General features: G+C 40.9%; 1 protein-coding gene across 31 annotated transcripts in view; it reads right to left on the bottom strand.

Annotated features, from left to right (window-relative positions):
• The window catches only part of Il15 (interleukin 15), a 75,190-nt gene that overhangs the window by 46,500 nt on the left and 8,842 nt on the right, over positions 1 to 19,848 (bottom strand). For 8 of the 31 annotated variants that reach the window (XM_063277804.1, XM_063277806.1, XM_063277808.1 and 5 more), the window contains exon 1: positions 19,187 to 19,848. This exon is cut by the window's right edge. The exons of 4 other annotated variants lie outside the window; for them this stretch is intronic. In XM_063277804.1, coding sequence (XP_063133874.1) covers positions 19,187 to 19,848 — 662 coding nt within the window. The remainder of the gene's footprint in view (positions 1 to 19,186) is intronic. 19 more of the 31 variants (XM_063277812.1, XM_063277811.1, XM_063277813.1 and 16 more) reach the window with 9 other exon arrangements.

The raw sequence follows: 19,848 nt of genomic DNA, 5'->3' as shown, positions 1-19,848 counted from the left end.
ATATTTGACTCGTTTACTGCTACTGGTGATTGGTGGACTGTGACGTAACTGTTTGTCAGATCTAAGAATGGGAGCCAGGACATCTGTACCTGAAATGACAATGGTCTACTTGAGATGACACACCTCTTGATAGGGTTTTAAAATACTCAAAAAATGCTGTCAAAGATCTTGAGGAGATGGGCAAAGCCTCACAGCAGAACAGAAGGGTGAGGTTTTAAAAGGTGGAAAGTTTCGAGATAAGTTTCAAATAACACAGGGACTGCATAGGTGGGAGAAAGAGAGTAGAGAAGAATGTTAGAGGAATCTGGCTAAGTTGGTGGAAAGAAATGGGGGCAGGAGAGAAGCTCTGTAGTCTTTGCTCCTCAGGAATATATATTTTCCTTCCATCCCATAGGCCAATCCATAGCTTGTTTATCTGTAGGTTACAGCACCAAATAGTCTAGCAAGGCTTGACTTTAATAGTAGAAGTCACTTCTGTGCTTCTTCATTCCTTCTCCATGCTATCTTTACATGATAAAGTATTGTGCATGTATACCACTTTTAAATTGTGGAAATAGATATGGAAAGCTATTTCCTGAACTTTGGGGATTGGCTGTTAAAGATAAGCTACCTCCCTCCAGTCCAGAGAAATGTAATACACACAAAAAGGTCCTCAGGTGTGCATGTATAATAAAGGCTGTGCTTTTGATTCCTTGTGGCATTTATATAAAAAGATCCATATAAAAATGTCTTCTTCATTATAGAAATCAGCAAATCACCACGGAAGAATTTTCCAGAACTGCCGCTAGAGATATTTAACTAATAAAGTGCGTGCTCTGATTTATAGCAGTCACGCTGATTCCAATCATAGCGGGATCACTCAGAACTGCCACAGAAGACACACCCCATCTGTTTGTCCCTGGAAGTATTGCATGACAGCTGTAATGACTGTACCTGCTATCACCTGCTGATAACATCCCGTCAGAAGAAACGGCAGCCTACTGGCACAGCTCATCTCTTTCTGGCAAATGACCAGATTCAAAGATTTCTATTGCCTCCTGCATGACTGCCACAGTCCTGAGGGACAGCACCATAGAACAAAGCAATCCAGGACAAAGTCATTATGTTGTTGAATACTGGTGACCACAAAATCCCTTGGGGTCTACTCTGTCAACAGACAATCTCACTGGCAGTGACTGCCATTCTTCTTTGCTTTAATTATTCTTGCTTACGAGACCTCAGACAACACTTAGCTTGAACACTTGGCCTTTTGTGCAACCTAGAGAATGATTTACACTGTCTATCTCAATCAACAGAGTAGCAACAGATTCCTGGAGTGATCCCAGGCATCATTTGTCTACAGCATTGCTGGATAGACCATTCCTGAGAAGGGAGCAAAGCTTCCAGCACCAAGCCAGCAGCTCGCTGAAATGCTAAGAGTCAGGACATTGCTATTAACCAAGTTTATTTGCCAGTTGGCACAATAGACTTCAGAGCTTCTGGGCAATGAATGTGACTACTGCTTTTCCTCTCCTTACCCTGGTCAACAGATAGTATGCCCACTCTCTGTTCTCCTTGTTTTTTTCTTCTATAGGGGTTATGTGTAATTCTGTCAGGGAGAGCCAGTAGAGCCCTGGCCCCCAACACAAGGGACTTAATTTATATCATTTTTCCATTGATCTCATCAACTACTACTCGTTCAAGTAGTTATCAGAAGGCCAATTCTTACTCTGGTAAAGTAGTATCGATTGAGCCACTACTAAGGAAGGTCACTTTTACCTTGTTAATCTTTATTTTTTTCCTCTCTGATTTATATCACTTCTCTCATCCTCTTCAGATGCAGTATCAAGAAAGCGGGTTTCCTAGACATCAGCAAATCCCGGGCCATTCCTCATGAGATTAAGCTCTTAAGATTCGACTTGTTGAGGGAGGAACTAAAGAATCTGGCAGATAGACATTGATTAACTTGCTTCTTGCATCAGGACAATCTCTCTCTACATATGGAAGGTTGCCAGGCTACCCGAGTAAATTACTGAAAAGGGGATTCTTTAAAACACACATGTTGAGAACAAAGACACCGTAAAAGGCTTTGCTATAAATTAGAACTTAAAGTATCCCAAAAGACTCACATGATCTAGGTGTGGTCCCCTGTGCAAATGGTGTTTGGAGGCAGAGTTTGGGGGAAGTACTTGAATCATGGAGGTCCTGGCTTCAGAAATGAATTATTCTATTAGTATCAGTATTTGAAAAGGTTGTGCAGAGGTGGTAGGGCTGAGTCCTAGTTAGAAGAGGGTGATTAAGGGAATGCCCTGGAAAGATGATTTGCTCCCTTCCCCTTATATTGTGCTATCTGCCCCCTAGCACCCTGATTTAAACCCTTGCTGTCTGAGTTGTTTCTATCATGCGCTACCTCACAATAGGCTGAGTGACACTGCAGCCATCCAATCATGGACTTTAACCTAAACTGTGAATCAAAGTAAATTATTCCTACTTTTCCGCCTGCACTGTTTGTCATAGTAACACCAACAATAAAAAGTATATTACAGTCTTATAGAATACATATCCCACATAAAACATAACATAAATCATCTCCATGTAAGCATAGGCCATAGCCTTCTAGGGGAGAAGCATTCAGTACACCCCTAACATTTGCTGACAAGAATTTGTTTCTACAGAGGCAGAATCTCTGTCTGTGGGATGTTGTCTGAACAATAGTAGAGGACTCGCCATCTTCTATCATTCTACTTTCATGCATGTTACTGTGTTCCTGTTAAATTACTAAAACAACAGTATCTTGTATCACACTGAAGATGAATAATTTTGATAAAATCTGGATCCTCGTCAACTTTATTAGAATTATGAAAGGAATGGGAAGCCAAAAAACATGAATGCATATTTTAGTTCTGTCTTCAAATAGCTTCATGACCTTGAACAACTGGTCTTTGAAATGCAGAAATTATATTGGAAGTGACACTAATTCAGTGTTGAAGTACCATATCTTAGGTCACAGTTGACTAACACAGCATATATTGCCAAGTCCTTTTCTTCAGATGATCAGATTTAGCAGCCCCAGAATTTAGTCTAATCATCTTAATTTTTCAGAAAAGAAAACACACAGAAATTAAATGGACTCTCTAGATTTACACAGCGAGATGAAGTTTGGGTTCCACAATGTATTTTGGAACCCCACCCCCATAGGGGCAAGTCTGATGCTAAGGTCCTGTTCCCCAATTGGTTCTTGATCTATCAGTAAAGAAGCCATGGACTAATTGCTAGGGGGAAGGAACAGACAGGACTTCTGGGTTCCTGGAGCAAAAGAGACAGATACAAGAGAGGAAGAGAATTCTCCATGCTTTGGAGAAAGAAAAGCTAAGCGTCCATGTGAGGTCTCAGAAGGAGCAGTGGTCTATGGCCATGCCTATAGGCAAGTGGTCAGGGGTGTTTGGCAGGAACTAGATGTATCTGAGCCACTAAAGTTTAGGGGAGGTGGGAGGTTCAGAGATAATAATATTAATAAGGGCACGCTTTTCCAGGTGGGAGAGATAGTGCTCAGCAATTGTGCCAAAAGGCAAGTTGAAAATGAGTGACCTCTGTGTGTATCTTTTACCCCTGGATTCTAGGGAAGTGGGTGAGGGCTGGTAGTGTTGCTCATTCCCAGAGCTCAGACAAGGGAGGAAAAGCTACATGCAACACTCCCTCCCCAACACATATTAGTTATCCACTGGAAGTATACTGGGCTACCAAGAAGAGGTGAGCACTCTGCCAGTTGCCCATATTAGCTTCAGTTCCAAGATGAAAACAACTTGTTCTAACTTGATCTAATTATGACGGTTAGTCTTGCAACTCCATGTGGACTGATTATATATAAAGGTGTACTTGTTAGTAGTTTTGAGTTCCTGTTTTACATCTTAGAATTTACTGGTCTACAGCATCACTACTATGATTCAAAATGCTACTGCACAGCTGTGGGTCCAACTTACTGTTTGCAGACAGTGAGCTTAAGGATCAGAACCCACTACTGCTCCAGAGTAATTCTCCTCGTTCTAACCCTTGATAGCTCTTATCCCACTTCCTCCTTGACACTTGTGCTAACAGCACTATCTGGCACACCATAAGTATCCTGTCTAAACAGACTCAGATAATTAATTGTCTTTGGCACTTCCTTTAAGGCAAAACCAATGTTCTATCCTCATCATGTCCCAAGATATTTCTTTCACATTTCTGTAGTAAATTCAATATCTATTATACTTTTTCAATGCATACGGTTCTCTAATTGTGGGTCACATTCATCCTTACCCCCTTTGGAGCTAGACCTCAGATTTTTTTTTTATTACTAAAAATGTACTTAAACCTTTTCTGGCTCTGAGCCATCTATTCAATCCCCAAATAAACCAAAATTTGTCAAAACAAATTGTTGTGTCCCTGCTTGGGTAGGTAGTATGATCTGTTTTACTAATGTATTATGCTAGCTAATGATAATTTACTTTTGAAAACTGTCATAATTTTACATATCTCTGGTAAACATGCTGAACTCTCTAGTAAGTTTTAGTAATTTGTTGTTTTAGATGCTTTCATTTATAAAGTATGGAATTTTATATCTTTTATGTGCATTTTTATACTTGCTACTGATTGTTACCAGCAAGAACTACTAGCAAATAATAGTCTTCATATGAAAAATGCAGAATCTAAACTGAGACCCGAGTTCAAACCCCATTTCTACCGCTTTCTAACTGACAGCCCTGAGCAGGCCATTCAAGTTAAGTTATCAGTAATCAGGCACCATTATTCAACATATATTCAGTTAATAAATCTGAAATTAGTCTCATGAGTTTGGAGAGTTGATTAAGTTGAAGTTTTTAGCACTCCACAGAGAAAGAAATATATAGAAATATTTACCAAATAGACTTAAGAATGAAAGATAAACAACCCAGTTTGGAGGTTTATAGAACTATCGCCTAGGTAGTCTAAAGACCAATGGATCTTATATGTGTCAGGAATAAAGACCAGACACACAGGAGAAGGTGATGCTGGATGAAACAGTATATTCTCAACGAGAGCGGCATGTCCTGATGTCTGCCTGTGAAAGAACATAATGTGCTTAAAGTCAGTCATTCTACACCCAAGATACTCAACTCTAAATAGACAGCTGCTAACCGCACCATTAGATAATAAATCTCTGGAGACTCTCATGATCACTTCTTGGCAGAGAAGCATGTACAAAGAGAGTGACCAGTAAACAGCCGCTATTCTTCAGCAGAACTGCCCTGGTACCAGTCTTCCAGAACTAAAATCCATGGCTTGGAAGAACTTTTTGTAAATAACAGTGAGAAAGGCCAAGGTTAGTAAGATAAGAACATTCACGGCAGGTCAAACAAGACTTCAGCAAAAATACTATCCCATGTTTCTTCACAAGCACTAGGGCATTGCTTTACAAGAGTTAACATCTAAAACTATAAAATATAGATTAATAAATGATCATCAGACTCACACTGTGACATTACAACTCTAAGATTATATATATTTGATCTTTTGTATTCTTGTGAGAAGGGGCACTGGATAAATTGCATGTCAACAGTATACCTAGTTTTGTAAACTTCCCTTATCCTCTTCTGTTGAATTGTATCTAAAATACTTGGCAAGGAGCATTAAGAAAACAAAAAGAGGCCTGTTTGAATGAATTTGGAGATTAGGGCTTGGCATATTTCAATTTCCTTTCATTTATGAAAGTATTTTCTTTGTAATTGTAAAATTACCCATTCTATAGTAAAAAGTGGCATAAAATTTTAAACAGCCCTGGGTTGGTTCTATTATGTATTTTGTATTCTAAAACATTCACATTTATAATAATGAATCCAAGTATTCTGTCTGCATCCTGGGTCCTAGGAGATTTCAGTTCACATCTTGCTCTTAAAAATAAGGAGTTCACTGAGAAGAATTCTCAAAAGCTGTGTGAGCTGACCAGGAATAATCCATACTGATCAAAACTAGCTAAACTTGTTTTCTCAGACACTTGGTTTTCTTAACACTCAGCAACAAGGGGTAGCTTAGAGGTAACACAAATAACATTTGTAAAGCTCCATCATCTTGTAGGCAAGGTGGCAGGCGTACAAGGATTCACTGTTTCCCCAGTGTCAGCTCTCTGACATTACTGCACCTCTGAGTATTTTCCATGCGGGAGAAGCTTCATGAATATGTTTCCATTAAACTGGGTATTACTAGAGCTTTTTACCATATATACTGTTCTGAACCAAACAGTTCAACTAATAAATAATATACAATTTAATGTACAATAATAAGTCCATTATCCTTGAAATTGCTCTTCTTTCTTTCCCCAGTTATTTTTATATTTGTGATGCATGTGTCCAGTTGGTTGATCGGTTGGTTGGTTGGTTGGTTGGTTGGTTGGTTGGTTGGTTGGTTGGTTGGTTAGTTGGCTGGCTATCTGGCTGGCTGGCTTGTGGAGACAAGGTCTTACCAAGGTAGCCCAGGTTGACTGACCTTAAACTCAGCATCTTATTTCCTCCACCTACCAAGTGCTGAAATTGTTTGGTGTGTTCACAAAGGTAGAACAGAGGCAAATTTCTAGGAGCAAGACAGGAGACTGGGATAAAGTTTGATTTTGCATAGAAACCTTCTTATGGAAACTGACTTTTCAAAGACACACATGTGAAAATGGGCATAAGGTACACAGAAAAGTGTTTCAGAAGACAGCAGGCAGAGCAAGTTTGACATGCAAGCAAAAATATATGATGTTTCACCTTCTTTCTTGAAGACCTTGGAACAGACCAAGGCTTTCCTGAACTCTTCCCTGAGCATTGCTTCTCCCAGGGTAACCAGTTCTGTGACAATCCACTGTTATGTTACCTGCCTCCTGGATTACAGTCTCATAACTGACCACAACTGATAACATTTTACTTGCTAACTTACAGGTTATGTGCTTAGTCATCTGATCTATAGGCCAGTACTCCAAATGACTAATACTTTCAACTATGTGGTCCACTGTTATTACAGTCTTGAGATTCCAAAATTAGTATCTCCTTTTCTTGTTTTATGTACAACCAAGATCTGTCCCTGGCACCTTTAATTTTCCTATCTGCCAGGATTAATACCCAATACTCTAGTCTCATGCCTCCTACTGACTTAAAACTTGTCAAGTGTTGAAAATACAGCCCATATATTCTAGGAACTCAACATTACTGACCTGGCAACTGAATGGATAACTAAGATGTCAATGTCAACACTCTTCTTTCTTTCTCCCACTAGTTTTACATTATTAGTTTGGCTGGTTGAATGTTTGGTTGGGAGGATGGTTGTTGAATGGTTTTTTAAAACAAGGACTTAAAATGTAGCCCAGTCTGGCCTTAAACTCAACATCTTCTTGTCTTTGCCTATTGAGGACTGTTTTTTTAACCTGCTCATTTAACCTTCACTATTTTTTTAACCTGTTCACATTCCTTAGTAGTATTAAATCATTCATTCATTCATGAATTAAGTTTCAAATAGAAACTACCAAATGCCAGAACCAACAAATGACAGAGCTGTGTCGATGAAAAATACGTGTTCCAATATAGTTTACATTGTAAACACAGAAGAGAATTGTTCACAAGTCATTAAATCAAACTTATAAAAGTCCAGAGTTCCTTTTGACAAACATAAGAAAAGCTTTGAAAACTGAAAATTTCTCTGTACTGTATCAATTAATCAAACATGAATTGAAGAGATATATGTCTCTATAAACTACATTTAGTCCATTTTTGAATTGGTATCAGGATACATTTTATTGTTGCCATTTGCAACATCAGATATTGTTGAACTTTTCAAAACCTAGAAATCAGTCCTGTATTTCTAATCATATTTGCCCCTATGAGTTTCAGATGAAATATTATAAATTTGGTTATATTAGACAACAACAGAGATGTAGAGAAGGTATGAGGTAGGGGCTATTTTTGGACATGTAACTTGAAGACTGGTGACAACAAAAAGCTTCAATGCAAATGAGGTGCTCAAGTCCAAGCCAAAAAGGAGGAGGCAAAGGAGAGTGCACATGGCTCAGAGAATTCTAGGCAAAAATAAAATAACAGCAAGTTCAAAGGTTCTAGAACAGGAACATAGAATGGTGTTTGATAAACAGAAATGCTGTCTGTGTTAGTAAATCAGTGAACCAAGAAAAAAAGGAAATAAATGAGACACTAAGCATACCAGTCATTGTAACTGAACTTGGTTTTTACTCAGAGAAACAGAGGAAGATTCTAAAACGAATAATAATACGACGCAAGTTTCTTTACAATACCACCCTTTGTGAAATATAATTTCCAGAAATAGCTAACATAAAACAGTGGCTTTCAGCCTGTGAATATCTATGCCAGTCCACTTGTCAAGAAATGATGTCTATGTCCTTGGATCTTGAGTAGAGGATGGCCTTATAAGTTCTATTTCCCAGAAGGATGTAAGTGTGGTAGTCTGAATTGAATGGTCCATCCTTAAGTGTTGGCAGGTTCTACTTCCTGTTTTACAGGAGTTCAAGGTTATGTAAAGTGGACATGGGCTCCAAGCATTAACCCAGAAGATATTTGCCATTGATTCCCACTAACAAAGAAAACATTGGTAGGTATATTTATATGCCACACTTAACAGGCAGCCTCATGTCAAACAGTAGATGGCAAACAAAATGAACTCAGTGGTATTTTTGTAGTTTCTTTCTTTCATATTGCTTTCTTTGGGCATTTTTTTGTCCTAGTTGTCTTTAGTTTGTATATTATGGTTTCTGATGTTGTGTTTTTATGAGTCGTGTGTGTGTGTGTGTGTGTGTGTGTGTGTGTTTCTTGTGTTTTTACTTATGGTGTTTTTGTTTGTTTGCCTGTCTGTTTTATTTGTAAGGAAAGAAATAGTGGGCATGGAGTTAGTTGGAAAGGAAGATGGGATGGATGTGGAAGGAGTCAGGTGCGGAGAAACCAGGATAAAAATATATTGTATGGTTTTTTTCCAATGGAAACAAACAAAAGTATCTGACAACCCTGATACCCTCAAATCCCCAAGCTATAAGGAAGTTACACCCAGCCAGAGGAAAAGCCTTCTGAAGGGCAACTAAGTCACTCAAGCAATAGGATAAGAAACAGATTATGAAGCGCCATGATCCTGTGTCCACCAATGGCTTGAGCCATAATGAACACACACCTGCTGAGAGAGTACTGGCATCGATGGATATTATTGATGGATATTATTGATGGATATTATTGAAGGAATAAAATGGACTTTTGAAAGTGACAATTGGCTGCATTTAGGTGCTAAGATTAAGTATAGAACCAGAAAAAATAAGAGAATTTCATGCTGGCTGTAATGGGCCATACGTATAAAGGCAGCACTGGAGTCTATTGCAAATCAAGACCAGACTATCTATATAGCAAATTCCAAGGCAGTACGGCACATTATCTCCAGAACAAGATACTTATCTAGTTAGAAATAAAACTGATTGTCCTCCTTGCTCATCTAGGCATCAACACATTTTCAAAGGAACACATGGTCTTGACCAAAGATCAAAGCTGGGGTAGATAGAACATACTCTCGGGTTACAGATTATATGACTTGCGTATCTGAATCTCTCATTAAAACCTGAGGAAGTTTTAAGGTCACGTCTTGCAGATCTGCCAGGTCGTCTAAAGGTTCCACAGCGCCATGTGGGTTCCTCTACAGATTCAGATTCATAGACAAAGAGGAACCAGTCTTGAGGGTTGTATATTTTCTCTTAATTGAATGAATCTCAATAAAACTCAGAGGAAACCCCACCATTTAAAAGATATTTAAACTTCAAAATAAAAAAAAAAAACAAGAAAACAAAACCAGAATAACTACTAAAAGAATGTCTCTAGCTCCATCAGCAGGAAGTAGACAACCTAACTGAAAATGTGTTCCTATGGAAAAAAGAGGAAGGGTCCAAAAAGGAGCCAAATATCTTAAACGGTAAAGATAAAGGCCAAGAAACCTATCCTTGATGGTCACCACTCAAGCTGGTGGTGTTACCCTTGGCGAGCAGAACCTGAAAATGAGTCAAAGAAAAGTCCCATGCACACTGGAAAAAATTTCCTGAACAAAACACCAATGGCTTACGCTCTAAGATCAAGAATCGACAAATGGGATCTCATAAAACTGCAAAGCTTCTGTAAGGCAAAGGACACTGTGGTTAGGACAAAACGGCAACCAACAGATTGGGAAAAGATCTTTACCAATCCTACAACAGATAGAGGCCTTATATCCAAAATATACAAAAAACTCAAGAAGTTAGACCGCAGGGAAACAAATAACCCTATTAAAAAATGGGGTTCAGAGCTAAACAAAGAATTCTCAGCTGAGGAATGCCGAATGGCTGAGAAACACCTAAAGAAATGTTCAACATCTTTAGTCATAAGGGAAATGCAAATCAAAACAACCCTGAGATTTCACCTCACACCAGTGAGAATGGCTAAGATCAAAAACTCAGGTGACAGCAGATGCTGGCGAGGATGTGGAGAAAGAGGAACACTCCTCCATTGTTGGTGGGATTGCAGACTGGTAAAACCATTCTGGAAATCAGTCTGGAGGTTCCTCAGAAAATTGGACATTGAACTGCCTGAGGACCCAGCTATACCTCTCTTGGGCATATACCCAAAAGATGCCTGAACATATAAAAGAGACACGTGCTCCACTATGTTCATCGCAGCCTTATTTATAATAGCCAGAAAATGGAAAGTACCCAGATGCCCTTCAACAGAGGAATGGATACAGAAAATGTGGTACATCTACACAATGGAATATTACTCAGCTATCAAAAACAACGAGTTTATGAAATTCGTAGGCAAATGGTTGGAACTGGAAAATATCATCCTGAGTGAGGTTACCCAATCACAGAAAGACATACATGGTATGCACTCATTGATAAGTGGCTATTAGCCCAAATGCTTGAATTACCCTAGATGCCTAGAACAAACGAAACTCAAGACGGATGATCAAAATGTGAATGCTTCACTCCTTCTTTAAATGAGGAAAAAGAATACCCTTGGCAGGGAAGGGAGAGGCAAAGATTAAAACAGAGACTGAAGGAACACCCAATCAGAGCCTGCCCCACACGTGGCCCATACATATACAGCCACCCAATTAGACAAGATGGATGAAGCAAAGAAGTGCAGACTGAGAGGAGCCGGATGTAGATCGCTCCTGAGAGACACAGCCAGAATACAGCAAATACAGAGGCGAATGCCAGCAGCAAACCACTGAACTGAGAATAGGACCCCCATTGAAGGAATCAGAGAAAGAACTGGAAGAGCTTGAAGGGGCTCGAGACCCCAAAAGTACAACAGTGCCAAGCAACCAGAGCTTCAGGGACTAAGCCACTACCTAAAGACTATACATGGACTGACCCTGGACTCTGACCTCATAGGTAGCAATGAATATCCTAGTAAGAGCACCAGTGGAAGGGGAAGCCCTGGGTCCTGCTAAGACTGAACCCCCAGTGAACTAGACTGTGGGAGGGAGGGCGGCAATGGGGGGAGGGTTGGGAGGGGAACACCCATAAGGCAGGGGAGGGGGGAGGGGGATGTTTCCCCGGAAACCGGGAAAGGGAATAACACTCGAAATGTATATAAGAAATACTCAAGTTAATAAAAAAAAAAAAAAAAAGAAAAGTCCCATGCAATAGTCAACTTTATTCAGAGCATCAGATAATTTATACTCTGAGGGTTAAAAAGAGTCACTGGAGTAAAGTTTCCAAACACAAGAACAAGCCACAGGTGGTAGAAATATCTTTTCCCATAGAGGCATATGAATAACAACAGCTGAAGTAAACATTCCTATCTGCTATACCTGGGAAGAGAATGCAAAAACATTCTGAGAATAATTCTGTGTTCTGAAAAAAACTGAGGTCAGAGGTCACATGTCTTGTTTCCTCGGAGTCTCCTCACATGTGCTCAGAACTTCCCTCACAGAACTCCATTCTTGGACTCTGTTCTGACACTCTGGGAACAAATCACAGCTTTTATGAGGCCTACTTTCTGCTTTGAAGGTGAAGAGAACTAAGGAAACAGGACAGGCCTGGCTGAGTTCTGAACTGCTAGGAACTATTGGCTATTACAGCCCTCCTTTTCTCATTTTCAATAATTCTCCTGTTTATGTCATCTCACTCTACATTGCAGGCAAGAGAAGGTGGCTGTATTTTTAGGCCAGAGACCTCAGCATTCAGGAAACAAACAGCACCAGAAAAAAATGTATCCATAATTTAAAGATCTAATTTGAAATCTTTTAAGTCTGAGCTACAGACAATGATATGATAAGCCATGGGGCAAGAAGTGGCAAAGAGTGGCAAAGTCCGTCATTGCTATCATTGAGCTAAGTCAGTGTAGGCATGAGAAAAACAAATTAAAAATAACTCACACTGACTTATTCATTAGGTATCTCTACACAACTTAAAAAATGGAATTGTCTCCAAGTAACATCGGAAGGACTATAGGGACAGGTGGATTATGGAGTCAAGTTGAGAATCCAACGTGTTAAACATGTAATCAGAAATGATGGTTAGACTTTGAATATGAGTCTGGAGTTCACAAGGAAGGTCATGACTAGACACACACATTTATGAATCATCAGTCTATGAAAGCAGTAAAATTAATGAGCCAGGATGAGATCACCAGGAGGGGATCCCCGGTTTACAGACCAGGTGTAGAGACCCAGCTCTCAACTACAGGTTGAGAAATAAACAACTAGGAAAAGGACAAAACAGTAGCTGGTGAGGTAATCAGAAGATAAAGATGGGAATGGAGTAGGGAAGGGCACTTGGGGAGAGGAACAAGGACTAGCTTGTAGAGTTAACCATTACTACACTCTTTGAATCTTTAACACGAAAATTACACTTTCAGGGAAGAAGTGGGCATATGTTGGTAGCAGTTTCCTCCCAGACCTGAACCTTTTATCTTCCAGGGAAGCTCTTTAAGACACAAATTAAGTAACTCAAAATTGCTTCAAAATTTCTCCCTGAAACTCAGGAGAGTCACTAGGTCCTTCCTACACAGAGTAAAGAATCAAGACTGCTGAGAGTCTCTCTAAGAAAAGCCAAGGTGCAAAGACAGAGGACTCTGAGATTAGTCCAGCTGTCTGGAAGGATCAGAAATCAGACATACTGCCTGCAAGAGGCTCAGACCACTGAATCACCTGGAAAGGGCACACTTTAACCTTTTGAGCTGCCTGTAGGCTGTGCAGTGTGCTTTAGGTTTCCCGGTTTTAGGTCACCTATGCTGAAGTGGGCTTTGGTGATGCAGCTGGCTTTGAGACATTCCTGCTCTTATAAGTAACTCTCACTCTATTTCTGTAAGTAACCCAATTTTAAAAGTTGGACTTTAGTGGTTATGGTGGTTTGTATATGCGTGGCCCAGGGAGTGGCACTATTAGGAGGTGTGGCCTTCGTTCAAGTAAGTGTGGCCCTGTTGGAGAAGTGTGTCACTGTGGGAGTGGGCTTTGAGACCATCCTCCAAGCCACATGAGAGCCAGTCTTCTCCTGTTTAAGGCATAGAACTCTCAACTCCTCTAGTGTCATGCCTGCCTAGATGCAGCCATGTTCTTACCTTGATGGTAATGGTCTAAACCTCTGAACCTGTAAGTCATCCCCAATTAAATGTTGTTCCTTATAGGAGTTGCTTTGGTCAGGGTGTCTCTCCACAGCAATGAACCCCTAACTAAGACAATGTTATCCCTAGTTTGGTAGGTTGTGGGCTTCATAAGGGTGAATAGTGGTGTGTGTGCGTGCGTGTGTGTGTGTGTGTGTGTGTGTGTGTGTGTGTGTGTATCTTCTTGTATCTCCCCAAGAAAAGCCTTCTCACAGAGCAGCATGAAATTCTGATTTGTTCAAAAGAGTCTAAGAATAGGAAAATCTCCAATGTTTGAATTTTTTTTCTATATGGTAGGATAATTGACAGCTATGGTGGGAAGGGATATAATAAAAACATTAGGTTGATTATCTCTTAATAGAAATTAGAGCGGAGGCCTGATGGCAGGAGCAGGATCTTTAAGACATGATAAAGAAGCTTTGCCCATTCAAGTCATGCATACCCTCAGTTCCATTGATCACCAAAAGACCATCCACAGCAGCCAAACTAGGTTCATTACAGTTCCCATTCTGCATAGTTAGAGAAAAAAACCAACCCAGGGAGGGGTGATAGGAAATCAAGGATCTCCCTGAGCACCTATCACTTGACAAGGGAAAGAAAGTAAGGCACAGAGTCCTAAAGGAACTGTCCACACTCACTGTATGTAGATAAGCTCTTGACAGATGTGCCTGGTTCTCCTTTCCCTCTCCCCTTTCATGATTACCCTTCTCCTATTTTGCAAAGAAAGACACACATGTCTCCCACAAAGAGTCTTACCATGGACCATGTTCCTCCAGGGCGCCACACACAGGGAAAATGTTCATAGGAAGACGCTTTTCATCAAAACATTGACATTAGTGTCTTGACCATTTCTTGAATACATGTTTCCATTATGGTTTCTGTTTTACACCTAGTTCCTTACTAAAAGTTCACAGATTCTTTAAGTTATCCATTAAGAAATAGCACAAACAGAAGAGTCTAAGACAGTGCATCAATGGTCATATTTCATTTCGATTTTATGGACTTCATTCTGCTGTGGAGAGGTAAGAATGAAAGCTGGAAACAGGTTGGTTGGAGAAAGGGTAGTTCAGTGGCCGAGTGTTTACTTCACAGGCCTGAGTTTAATCAGCAGAATACACATTTCAAAAGACTGAGCATGTTGACCTGAGATTAGAATTCACTGCTGGGGAGGCAGAAGCAGACAGATGTCTACAGCTTACTGGCCAGACGTCCCAGCCCTAAAGGTGAGTTCCTGGCCTATGAGAAATACTATAAGAGAAAGTAAATGATGGATGCCTAAGGAATGACCCCTCCCAATACAGAGAGAGAGAGAGAGAGAGAGAGAGAGAGAGAGAGAGAGAGATATTATAATCCTTTCCCAACATAAACACAAAATAAAATCAGAAAAACATACATTTAACTACGAAGGTTTTCAGCAGAGGGACAGTTTCTCGATCGCCTCAAAGCTTGGTCATGAGTTCTCAAAAGCTATCTCGTCTCGTACAGTTCAAGTGGGAAGCGCAAGAGTGAACTGTCCATCCAGAACCATGACTCAATATCATTGGCCACAAACAACATTCCCAGGGCCTCTTTCTGTTCACAACAATGAGTTCAGCTCCCTTCCCCCACCAATCCTGTGGTCATTTCTTCCCTGTGCCCCGCCCTTGACCATTTTCAGTTTCTATTTCTTCATTTGGCAAAATAATTTCTATCGTCGTCCTAATGACATCTGTGACCTCTCGAGAAGACATAGAAGAAGTAGGCACTTAGAGAAAATATACATATTTTGCACTCGGGTACATAAATCATCATTACACTGTGCCCCAAATTCTAGTGGGGTAAACACATGCATACAAACACTCAAATGTATACAAACAACGATAATCAAATGGCTCAAATAACCTCCCTTTGCTCATTCTGACCTCAGCACTGGATAGGTTCTTTATTTCTCACTTAACTTTTATTATCATGGTGTGTGTATGCACAGTGTGGTGGGAGGCTCATGTACCAAGGCACATATGTAAACAAAGTCAGAGGACAGCTCTATGGGATGGTTTCTCTTTCTACCTTTCCATGCATTCCAGGGTTTGAACTTGGGTCACCAGGCTCGTGTAGTTTGCTCCTTTACTCACCAAGCCACCTCGCTGACCCAGGAGAACACTTTAGAAAGAGATAGCATTGTTTGATATACAGCAAAATAATCACTCCAATGATGACGAATGTCTGCTTCCTGGCACGAGTGTGTGTGTGTGTGTGTGTGTGTGTGTGTGTATGGCTGTGTATGTGTGTGTGTTTGTGTGTGTATGTGTGTGTGTGTGTTTGTGTGTGTATGTGTGTGTGTTTGTGTGTGTGTATGGGTGTGTATGTGTGTGTGTTTGTGTGTGTATGTGTGTGTGTGTTTGTGTGTGTATGTGTGTGTGTTTGTGTGTGTATGGGTGTGTATGTGTGTGTGTGTATGTGTGTGTGTTTGTGTGTGTATGGGTGTGTATGTGTGTGTGTGTATGTGTGTGTGTATGGGTGTGTATGTGTGTGTGTGTGTGTGTGTTTTATTTCCCACTTTACTAAACACAGAGAACATGACACCCACAAACAGAGCATTGGTAAGAGTGACCCTTCGGCTCTGCAGCAGATCCTCCTTCACTCTGGAGGGCACGGCAGCACCCTTTTACCATTTAACCATTTTACCTTTAACCATTTTCTCTTGGTACAGTAGGAGTAAACATGGAATGCCATCTGAATTCAACGGGACTGTGCCTAGGACATGCTGCCATGTTACCTTCTTGTTAGTAACGTTCAGCTTCACACGGGGTTCCTTCTGAACATGTTCTTAACAATTTTTACTTCAATATCTGTTAGGATTTCTAGGCTAACCTTGATTTTTTTTCCATTCACTGTAATCCAAAACCAATTTCAAGTAGCCCTTCTATCTGCTGACAGCCGCTAACACACACACAAATGCACATATACAGATCTACAGGATATATAAATACATGTATATATATATATACACATATATGTGCATGTGCAATTTTGATATTAGTTAACTGAAACACCATAAAAATAATTCTTCATCCATTGCATACCACTTCTCCATAAAAACACTCATTTTCTCTCAACACCCAGACAGACTGTTTCCTCTTGCCAGTACAAAGGCAAACACAAGCCTCATGCAGTGTTGAGTTACAGCTTGAGCAATGATGCAATTGGGACATTCTTCTCCTATCGCTCTTTGAGTCGTAGCTTCCTACTTGTATGGATGGAGTGACGAGCAGAGAGATCCAGACACAGAAGTCAATCCTGATTCACCCATTATGAGTGATTGTTTAAAAAAGGAAAATCAATGCACATTGGGCAGTTATTTTCATTCAAGGACCATGCATTCTTCTAAGGGATCAAACACATACAGATATTATGGGATTATAGCCCTTAAATATATAATTAATAATATCAGCTATACAAGTAATTAGAAACCAAAATTCTAGCAACATCGGCCCAGAATGAATTAGTAACTGTCATTGTCAAACTGTGAGAAAACAGCTGAATAGGAAACAGTTCCTTTTTATCAGCATCGCAACCTTAGGTTTGTCTGGGCTGGAAGAGGTTAACCCTCCCAAGGCCTGTTTCCCTGCAGAAGTCATTGAGTTACTCTAACCAATGTACCATATGCACTAATACACACACACACACACACACACACACACACACACACACACATATACACATACACATATACACATATACATATACATATACGTATATGTATAGCTGCCTAGTATGACACTCTCTAAACACGTGTATTCTTAGAACAATATTTGGGGCTTAGGACTTAAGTTGTTGACTATTATTCGTGTAACTGCCCCACATTCAGTCTGTGGGATGAAGACACTATTTCTTGGGTTGTGGTTAACCAGCATTCAGGAAAAAAAAAAAAAAGAAAGAAAAGAAAACATTACTTAGACAGAGACCAGATTCTAAAAGTTTTAAAAGCCTTGGGTTAAACATCCATTTATAAGAGCTGATTAGTGTTACAAGTAGTTCCCTCAGGAAACTTCAGAGTTCCTTTTTTTAGCCTTCCTGAAATCACTGAGTGGCAGCGCACACCTGGGTTGCAGTGTTTCCCAAGGTCAAAATTCCTTTCCCAAATTCTTTTTCAATAATCTTAAGCCATTTTTTAACTCTTCAAAATTAGTATATATATATATATATATATATATACACTGTATATATATATTAGTATATATATTATATATATATTAGTATATATATAAAAAATACCTGTGTCATAGACAAATGTTATATTGTGCAATATAGCTACGGACATTTCCTAGAATTGAAACAAGATTTAAACAAGAAAGCAAGACACCAAAGTACTTTTCCTTTAACCCATCAGCCATCTGCAGGAAAACCCCCGGGGAGAAATAGCTTCCCATTGCACTGTAAAGCTGCTCCTGCCCACCAATCAGCAGTCAGCAGTAACTGTCAAGCTACTGGAAACCCGTCAGGGATCTGAGGTAGGGAAAACCGGACCCCCTATCATGTTACAAAACAGATCAAAGGCAAGAGGACCAGTCAGAGTCAGAGGCTGGACTGCAAATTCCCAGAAGGGAAAAAGAGAAGCATGAAGATGGGACAAGCAGATACATTTATAACAAGCCTGAAGCAATTTCTGATGCTTCCACATTTAAAGTAAAACTCCCGAGTTTGTTTGATTTTTTTTTCATTCTAAAAGTCTCAAATAACTATAGTTTTGTCTCTTCTCCCTTATTAATATTGATGTTCCTTCTTGAGTAGCTTCCCTCTTGTCAATCCCTCTAAACTTTCTTCAGGAGATCCTTTAAGTTTTAGTGAGTATTCGATGTTGATAAGGATCTAACTTGAGGCGGCAATCTTAGTAATGTGTTTATTTACCAGCTCAGACTGGAGAGCCCTGCCAGGTCAATGGGGCCTCCCTGGCGCCACCAATGAGTATAAGAAATCAATTTAAAATCACCAGTGGAGAGTATCTGCCGCCAATCTCTTCACTTCTACTTCAGCTTCTGCGGGACTCTGGCTCTGGCTCTGTCTGGAACCTGTCAGGACTCTGTCTGGATCTGTCTGGAACCTGTATCCTCAGCAGTGTTTGGTTTACATAGCCTTGGAGGTTAACAAAATCGTCACTGTAGCGGGGGCAGGGGTACTATAGAAATTCCTTTGAGCCTTGTGCTCTTGCAGCTTTGCACTCTCCAACCCACTTGAGTTAGCTAAAGCCCGCTCCAGTGCGGATTTTATTTCAGGACAATTTCCCCCCATTGCTTCCCATCAATCTGGCATTTCAGACAGAACTGCTTTGATTAAGCCTTGCGCTAAGTGGTCACTAATACAGACACAGGCCTATGACCATCCCTGCAAATTTATTTCCCTAGAAAACGCATCTTCAACAAGGAAGAAGTAAGTTTTGCAAACGGGGGGTGGGGGGGTAGGGAGAGAGAGAGAGAGAGAGAGAGAGAGAGAGAGAGACAGACAGACAGACAGACAGACAGACAGACACCAGAGCAGAAGGTAATTCGCCAGGGGGCCAGGAGAAGTTTGGAAGGGGAGTATGACAAGTAGAGAGGCGCTGGTACCTTTCCTGACTTCTCTGAGCTCGGTTAGATGCGGAATTCAACCTTGCGAACAGCAGAATCCCCTCTTCGTCCAACTCTGCAACTGGGCGGGGGCAGCCAGACACGCGTTGCTCCCCCAAGTCCTTGCCCTGGAAAGGTCCCTGCAGCGCGGTAGCGAGATGCACTGCAAGCCTTTGGGCGCAGAGGGTGGGGAGAAACTCGCAGGAGGACCCGCAAGCTGCCCTACTCTGCAAGGGGAGGCTGGAGAAGAGAACCCGGGAGAAGAGTGGCTGCACAGAAGGGGAAACACTGTATACAGTGCCACTAAGTAGTGAAGTCTTGGTCAAGAGGGCGGGGCGGCCTGGCCCGCAGTTGGAGGGGAGAAGGGTGTCTGAGCAGAGCCAGAGCTGGGAGGGGCCCGGGGCGTAGGCTTTCGTAAAAAATTCCATTGTTGATCCACCACCACCAGCACTACCACCTCCCGTTCTGTACCTCCATCGGGTTCTGGCTGAAAGGTGCAGGATGCAGGGCGGAAGCCAGCGTGAGCAATCGAGGCACAAGGAGCGAATAAGCCGAATAAGCCGGGGCTTCCCCGGCTTCCCCCGAGTGCTTTCCAGCCGGGGAGTCCCAACCCCAGCTAAAAGAAAAGTGAAAGAGAAAGAGCCCAAGCTGAGGCGGAGATC

Source organism: Rattus norvegicus, chromosome 19 (assembly GCF_036323735.1).
Source record: "Rattus norvegicus strain BN/NHsdMcwi chromosome 19, GRCr8, whole genome shotgun sequence".
Lineage (NCBI taxonomy): Eukaryota > Metazoa > Chordata > Mammalia > Rodentia > Muridae > Rattus > Rattus norvegicus.
This window is presented reverse-complemented; position numbering and strand designations above follow the sequence as displayed.